Source organism: Tauraco erythrolophus, chromosome 15, assembly GCF_009769465.1.
Source record: "Tauraco erythrolophus isolate bTauEry1 chromosome 15, bTauEry1.pri, whole genome shotgun sequence".
Taxonomy (NCBI): domain Eukaryota; kingdom Metazoa; phylum Chordata; class Aves; order Musophagiformes; family Musophagidae; genus Tauraco; species Tauraco erythrolophus.
The window spans coordinates 21,438,360-21,445,846 of record NC_141479.1 but is presented as its reverse complement, the minus strand read 5'-3'; the positions used below and the strand labels follow the sequence as shown (position 1 = coordinate 21,445,846).

The 7,487-nt window shown below is 58.4% G+C and overlaps 1 protein-coding gene across 1 annotated transcript; it reads left to right on the top strand.

The window, feature by feature from the left end:
• The first annotated feature begins 1,952 nt into the window (after positions 1–1,952).
• Positions 1,953–7,101, top strand: PABPN1L (PABPN1 like, cytoplasmic). The gene is made up of 8 exons (XM_086620747.1): positions 1,953–1,972; positions 2,535–2,709; positions 3,262–3,370; positions 3,863–3,927; positions 4,401–4,507; positions 4,623–4,710; positions 4,818–4,963; positions 5,722–7,101. Exons 1-8 carry the CDS (start codon positions 1,953–1,955, stop codon positions 5,759–5,761), a joined length of 750 nt encoding a protein of 249 aa, XP_086476873.1. The 3' UTR covers positions 5,762–7,101.
• The last annotated feature ends 386 nt before the right edge of the window (positions 7,102–7,487 follow it).

Below are 7,487 nucleotides of genomic sequence, written 5' to 3'. Positions count from 1 at the left end.
AGAACGACAGCTTTAAAGTGTAATATTTCCCAAAAATTAGTGGTGCGGGGAGGACAGCGGCAGCGGTGCGGCCGTGGGGCCGGAGTGATGCGGGCGCGGAGGGGGCCATGGTGGATGGGAAGGTACTGGTCAAAGCAGTGGGTGCTTCCGTGGGGTTTTGCTCCAAAATGTTGTCAGGGCATGAAGGGCACCGGGGGATGTGTGCCCCGTGCCATGCTTGAGCCACATCCTTTGGTGGCTTTGTGGCATCTGGGATGTGGCAGACGGATGAGCCGCGTGGTGCCAGCACAGCTTGGCCAGGGGGCAGGGACACCCTGGTGGCTGCAGGGCAGCTCGGGGCCATGGGGTGCCAGGCATAGACCTCTGCTGGGTGGCGTCCCCATGGCTGCCCGCAGCTCCCCTTGGGTTTTCTGCCCCGCATCGCAGCTGGGGCGGGGGGACGGTGTTGGTGATGTGGGGACAGGCTGCCCGAGGCCCCAGTCCCTGCGGGGAGGCAGAGCCCGGGGTGCTGGGTGCTGGGTGCTGGGTGTGGCACCAGGCTAGAGGGGGTGGCAGGGGAGACGTTGCTCTCCTCCGGTGCCAAGCGTGGCACCGGGGCCCCATCCTTGGCGGGTGAGGGTCTCTCCAGCTCCTTCCTTGCGTTCCCAGCCTGAAATTCCAGCTGAAACCAAAGTGCTGCATCCTGGCGAGGCTGTGTCCCGGAGTGGGGGTCCCACACCTGCCTGGGCTTTGCTCCATCGCTGCCAGAGCCCCCCACGTTCCCCCCACACCCTTTTCCTCCGGGGTGTGCTGGGGTTCCCCCTTCTCCTTGGGGTCCCCCACAGGCTCCCGGTGGGTTTGAGGTTGGGGACAAGATACCACCTTGTTCCCAGGTCCCAGACACTGTGCTGCGGTGGCAGCCCTGGGTGCTCCTCCATTGTCACCAAATGCCACAGGAGGTGTCGTGCCATCGTCCCCCCACGCTCACGGCTGTGCGGGCAGCACGGGGTCCCTGGTGTGTCCCCCCAGGCTGGGGCTGAGCCCTGCCTGCGTTACCCTGCCAGCCCTGGGGATGGGGACACCAGGGCAGGGGGGTTCCCAGGGGGCTGGAAGCCAGAGCCCCCCGCCAGGGCCGGGTGGGCACGGCGGCAGCCTGCCCTGCCTTGCCGCGGGGGTTTTGGGGGCCAGCCCAGAGAGATGACGTGGTAGGACTTTCCTTCGGCATGCTGTCCCCCCCCTTTGCTGTTTCCCGCTTTCTCTAAGTGTACTGTATGTTTGACCTGTGAAAGATGTAAACTTTATGATTCAGGTTATGTCTGTTCTTAACTCTGTATCTGTGTAATAAAGACAATTTAATATCAACCAGAGGCTCCGTAGCCTGAGCTTGTGCTGGGTGCCCTCGCCCCCCTCTCCAGGCAGCACCCTGTGCCCCATGCCCCCAACCCTGGGGGGGTCGTTATAGCCCTGGGGTCATTCGCTGCCCCACGTCTGGCTCTGAGGAGGGGTGGCCGCGGTGGGGGACATTCATGGTTGTCCCCAGGGAACCCAAAGGGATCTCCCCTCCCTGCTGCACCCTGTTGGGGTGCTCTGCTGCTCCCCCTGTGCTGGGGGTGGCTGCCAGGAGCCGGCTGTGCTCCCCAGAACCACCAGCGGGGTCGGCGGACAAGGAGGGTCGGGGGGTGTCCCCAAACACGGGGGGCCGTGTCCCCGCTTGGCCATGAGTGTCACCCCCAGGTGCCCAGGCACGCCCGCGGCCGCACCCGGGTCTCGAACCCGCGGCCACGGAGTCATGGCTGGGCGGGGCCGCCTCCCCCGCCCTGCCGGCACGGGGCGGGGCCTGCGGGCGAGCCCTGCCCTGATTGGCCCCTGATGTGTGAAAGTGGCGCGCCGGCGGGAGAGGCGCCCGTGGTGGCGGGAGATCCGCACGTGGCGCCGCTCCGCTGGTCCCGCCGGCTCCGCGGAGGGAGCGCAGCATGTTCGGGGGCCGGCCGAGGTGGGTCCGGGGGGCACCGGGACGAGGCCCAGCTCGGTGCCAGGTGCTGGGGCTCCCCGGGCTGGAGCAGGGCTGGCTTCCCGCTCACAGGTGGGGGAGTTTGTCCCCTTGTGGGCTCGAACCCAGAGCCCGGGGCTGGGTGGGTGCGGGTGTGCCTTTGCTTGGGTGGGACAGGGCCCCCTGTGGCTCCCCCTGTGCAGGCTGGGGGCTGTGCTGGAGGGGCAGGGTCTGCCTCCTGTTCCTCTTCCCTGCTGGCAGGCTGTGATGCTTCTGTCTGTTTTTTTTTTTTCACCCGGGGAAGCTCCTTCCAGGTCACCTCTGCAGCCCCCTGAGTTGGGAAGTGGCTCAGTATGAACTGGAGACCTTTCAGTAGCCCTCACTCTGGCACTTCTGGGGTCTTGCTGCAAGCCTGCCTGCAGCACCGGGAGTGGGCTGCTTTAGTGGCACCTGTTCGTCCTTCTGGAAGCACCCCTAAAGCCTTTGTCTGCCTTTGCCTTTGTTCTGCTTTCGGTTCTCTGTTAAATGGCTGTTTAAGTGGCTTTTTGCTCCTGTTCCTGTCCAGTCCTCTCTTCCTGGACACTTCAGGGATCTGGTGGCAGGACTCACCGTCCCTGGCAGCAGTGGAGGCGTCCTGGGACGTTGCAGAGATGGCAGCTCTGCGGAAGGCTGCAGATGATGACTCGGACCCGAGCTGCCGGGATGGGGACAGTGCAGAGGAGCTGGCTGTGCAGGACCCAGTGAGTGCCTGGCTGGGATGGAATCAGTTTTCCCTGTTTCCCTAAGGAAATGGGAAACTTTCTACACCTCTCTTCATGCGCTTCCAAAAATTAGGAATAAGAATAATCTTGGGCCCCTGATGTTAAAACCTCTGAGCTGAGAAGCTGGAAATTGAATTGTTGCTCTCCTGCTGCTTAGCTTTTGCTGCTGAGATGTCTGCCCGGCTGAGCTAGAGTCGATGGCTCCTGTTCATCACCAGCTTAAATCTCTGGTTCCCTCCAGCACCTCCGGTGCTGCTCGAGCCTCTCTGCTGCAGCACATGCTGCTCTGCTGGCAAGCATGGGAAAGGAAATGTTTCCTTGTTCTCGCTCCCCAGTGGAGCTTGGAGCTGAACTCCCCTTTTGTGGGACAGGCTGTTGTCCCCAGCAGCCAGCTCACCCTCGTGCCCAGCCTGCAAGGGTGCTGCTGGTGCAGGTGTGTGCTGGGCAGTGCCAACACATCCCAGCCCAGAATTGGGGTGGGGGTGTCCCTGCCCTGTGTGCTGCTCACATGACTCTTGGTTTGGGTTTCAGGAGCTGGAGGCCATCAAAGCCAAAGTGAGGGAGATGGAGAAGGAGGATGAGAGGCTAAAGGAGTTGCAGCTGGAAGCCGAGAGCCGCCTCATCATGAGCTCGGAGGCTGGTAGGGGCTGTCTCTGGGTGCTGCTCTCCTCCCCACCCAGGGACGCCTGTGGGGCACAGAGTGGCAATCAGAGCTGGAACATGTGGCTCTGCCTCTCCTGGCAGCCTGGGGCTGGACATGTGAGGTGGCTGAGAGATGGGGTCCCAGGGATGGCATGGTGCCAAGGTGGGTTATATCCACTCTTACCTCCTACCTTTGCAGGCCAAGACGCAGGAAATTAATTGAATTAAATATAATTAAATTAAGTAATTGAGTTTAGCATCAACAGCCCCAGTAGAGCAGTCCCTCTGTGTTTTTATTTTTTTGTGAAGAGAGAGGGGGCAAGAGGATAGAGGAGGAGGAGGCAGCAGTGCGGGGATTTGGGTTTGCTTGATGTGACTTGGGACCTGGGGTCAGTGTGACAGCCGTGCTGGGAGCAGACCTGCACGGACAGATGTCCCTCTGCCAGAAGGTTCCTGTGGCTCCGTCCAGCACCACCCCTTGTCTCTGCAGGTCTCTTCCCAAAGATGACTGAGGAGAAGATGGAAGTTGACCAGCGATCCATCTATGTGGGCAATGTGAGTGGGAGACCCTGGAGCAGATCCCACCTCGCTGCTCCTTGCCCAGCTGGATATATGTCCGTGATCCCTAGCATGGGGGGCCCCTCCACCCCTCCCCGAAGGCTGGCTGGTCCCATCCTGAATGCTTTTCCTCTGCCCAGCCCAGACCGGGAATGTGGCTCAGCATCTGCCCGTGATCCTCAGCCACTTGCAGATAATCTGTGGCAAGTGTCAGCTCCCCAAAATACCCCGCTGGAAGCTGCGGGGTCATGCGGTGTTGCTGTTCCTTCAAAGCCAGGGGGCTGTCTCTTGGATTTGGGTTTCCAGCCTGGAGCATTCACCTGGAAGGGTCTCCTGAACCTCAGGAGATGGTGAGGCTGTGGTGGCAAGGTGTGAGTGGGGTCAGCTGGGCCCTTTGTCTCCCTTGAGGGTGTGCAGATGCTGGGGGGGGCTGGCTGGTGGTGCTGGAAGGGCTGGGACTGCCATTGCAGGTGGATTACGGGGGCACAGCAGAAGAGCTGGAGTCTCACTTCAACAGCTGCGGGCAGATCAACCGAGTGACCATCCTCTGTGACAAGTTCTCGGGGCATCCCAAAGGGTCAGTGCTGTGTGCAGGGGCTGGGATTGGGGTGTTGAGGGTGCTGCCATGTGCTTCCCAGCTTTTGGGAGCAGCGGGGTGTCCCTGGGGCTCTGCTCAGCCCATCCCCTTGCAGGTATGCCTACATCGAGTTTGAGGAGAAGAGCTCCGTGAAGGCTGCGGTGGAGCTGGACGAGAGCATGTTCAGAGGCCGTGTCATTAAGGTAGGAGCTGGATGCAGCCCCAGGGTGCTGCGTCCATCCCTCCCAGCCTCACATCCATGGGGCTGTGCCAAACCTCAGTGTTGGCTGAGCCACCTCCTGCCTTGCAGGTGCTGCCCAAGAGGACCAACATGCCAGGCATCAGCACCACTGACCGCGGGGGCTACCGGGGCCGCTTCCAAGCCCGGGGAGGGCTGGCCCAGCGGGGAGGCTACTATGGAGGGCAGCACCCGAGGGTGCGAGGGAGGACCTACAGGTGAGCAGCCAGGCAGGGGGTTTCTTTGAGTATTTGGGTCAAGATCCCAGTGGAGCAGGGGGTCCCCAGCATGGGTCCAGCTGCCCCTTGCTCCAGCTATTCTCAGATTTTTTTTTTTTGCTTTACATCTCCCACCCAGGGGAGGATGGAGAAAGGCTTTTTGGCAGGAGCGTCCTCCTGGACATCTGTGCTAGAAATGTCTCCTGCCTACCATGTGCCATTAACATCAGGCTGGTGTCTGTGGGGTCAGGAGGAGCCTGGCAACTGGTCCGGCTGGGACATGGGCACCTTGGGGGGCACTGTGGGGAGCCAGGAGGGGGGAGGACTGAAGTGAGCAGCCAGTGATGGCATGGCAGACCCATCCCTGCTGCTGTCTCGGCATCTCTCGCATCCCAGCACAGGCCTGGAGCTATTCTCTGGCACACCTCCTGCTGCTCCTGCGTCCATGAGCTCACTGCAGATTAGCTTCAATGATGCCCTGGCTCCTTCAGCGCTGTGGGGGGAAGCAGAGAGGAGCTTTGGGGGCAGGAGAAACACCTGGAAACTCAGTGCTGTCCCCTTCGTCCCTGCAGGGATTTGGAGGATGGGCATCACGGTCCCAGAGCCGTGCCTATCTTTGGGGGTTCCATCTGGATTAGCTGGGACAGAAGGGTGACTCCCAGCCCTTGGAGGGGTAGAGGAGCAAGTAGCTGTGCTTTTTGGCATCTCGGATGAGCAATGCCCCTGTGCTTTAAGATGCTGTTTTTGTTTTTATTTAGGGGTCGGGCGAGGCTGCTGCCTTGGTATTTTCCATACTAGAAAGCACTGGACTGCCCTGGCGATGCTGACGGGACTGAAATGAGGAGATGGGATTGGAGAGATTTAAAAATATGCCTACCCAAGCCAAAAAAGATTAATTTTAAAATGCCATCTGCCTGGCTGTGAGGATTACTGGCGAGGCAGCCATGTGCTGGGCTGCAGGAGGGAGGACTGGATCTGCTCCACCCGCACATCGGCCGGATCCCTGCCAGGTCCCGGGAGGGACTCGCCTTCGCTTTGCCCAGGGGATCGCATGTTCATCGAGAACAGTCTCATTCCAGAGAACACCCTGTCCTGGGAAGGGAAGGGCTCCCCCAGACCATCAGTCTCATCCTCATCCCATAGAAAAGGGTTTGGTGTAAACCTGGTTTGGCTTTTAGCTGTCCAAATGCCCTCTACCCCACCGCGAGGGCAGACCTGTCCTGCTCGGCATGGGAAGCACCCTGAGCTCTGCCAGCTGCTTCTACAGGAGCTGGATGCTGCTTTCTCTTGCCCAGAAGATCCTAAAGACCTTTCCAAAGACTGCTTTCTTCTCCAAATCAGTGGGAAAAGTCTTGGGTTGCAGCTCTGGACCTGACTGCTGGGGAGCTGTTCATCAGCCTGTGGATTTCTGCTCTTGGGAAGAGGATGAAGCCTAACGATGTGTTTTGGGTCTGTTTTTTAGCTCGCTGCTGCTGTTGAACATCTAACAACCAGGAGAGGGAAAAGACATCCTTTGCTGTTTCTCTGGAAGCCTCTGTATCTCCCAGGTGTCAAAAAACCCTTCCCCACTTTTATTTCAGAAGTCAACAACCTCCTCTTCCCCCCTCCTGCTTTTGTTCCAAAGCTGCAGGGATCAAAGGGTGCTGCCAATGCATGGTTTTACTTACTTTCTGGCAGTATTACAAAATCATCTCCACTGTTGCAAATTTGGTCTGATCATCTTTACTCCTGTCACCATTCCTGCTCCGGATCCCTGTTTGGGGATGGTGTTGAGCCCTGCTGAACTAGAGGGTCAGGACCGAAGTGCACCGCAGGAGCTGGGTACTGGGGAATGAGCACTGCCTGGCACTTCTCCTTCCTGCTGATCTGGTGTGGATGAGCTCTGAAACGGCTCGTTTTTAAAGGAAAAACTTTTGTGTTCAAAGAGGCAGGCTGCGAGCACCAGCAGGCAGCGTTACTGTGTGAAGTTCAGCATTGAAATGGGTTTTATTACGTAAATTCTCACACTAATCTTTCGGGATCCTTGGTTAGGATTCCTCTAACCCAGATGCAACAGATGCGACTCACTCCTAAAGCAGCTTTTCACAGCTCAGGGGGCATCGCCAGGCTAAAAATCCCACTGAGTTGTGGTTTTGGCTTTGTTTGCTTGTTGCTTGTTTTTTTTTTCCCCTTAAGATCTCGAGTGTTTTGTTTCAAGCTTGGGTCATTAACTCTTCATGTTGTGTTGATTTGGCACTTTGCCTGTGTGGACTGTGCTGAGACTGGCCTTGATCTGAGCTACCCTTAGGCTTAGACTCCAAAACTGGCTTTTCCGAGGGCTTTAAACTTTCCATTAGTAGCTTTGGAAATTCTTGAGACTTAATTTTTAACAAAAACTACTTTGGGGTGTTTGGTTTCTCTTGTGGAAGAAGAAATGCTGAGCTCCTGTCTCTGGGAGTGAAAAGAGTGAAGATTTTTATATGAAAAATGTTTTGGAATAGCAGTGTGCAGCTGTGCCTTGTTTAGATGGTGGGAGAGGCTCGAA

Bases quoted from the DNA above. Each gene is read 5' to 3' on its own strand.
- PABPN1L (XM_086620747.1), top strand. From the start codon at position 1,953: ATGTTCGGGGGCCGGCCGAG. The intron at 2,710-3,261 runs GTGAGTGCCTGG...TTTGGGTTTCAG, and splicing joins AGCTGGCTGTGCAGGACCCA to GAGCTGGAGGCCATCAAAGC. The intron at 4,508-4,622 runs GTCAGTGCTGTG...ATCCCCTTGCAG, and splicing joins TTCTCGGGGCATCCCAAAGG to GTATGCCTACATCGAGTTTG.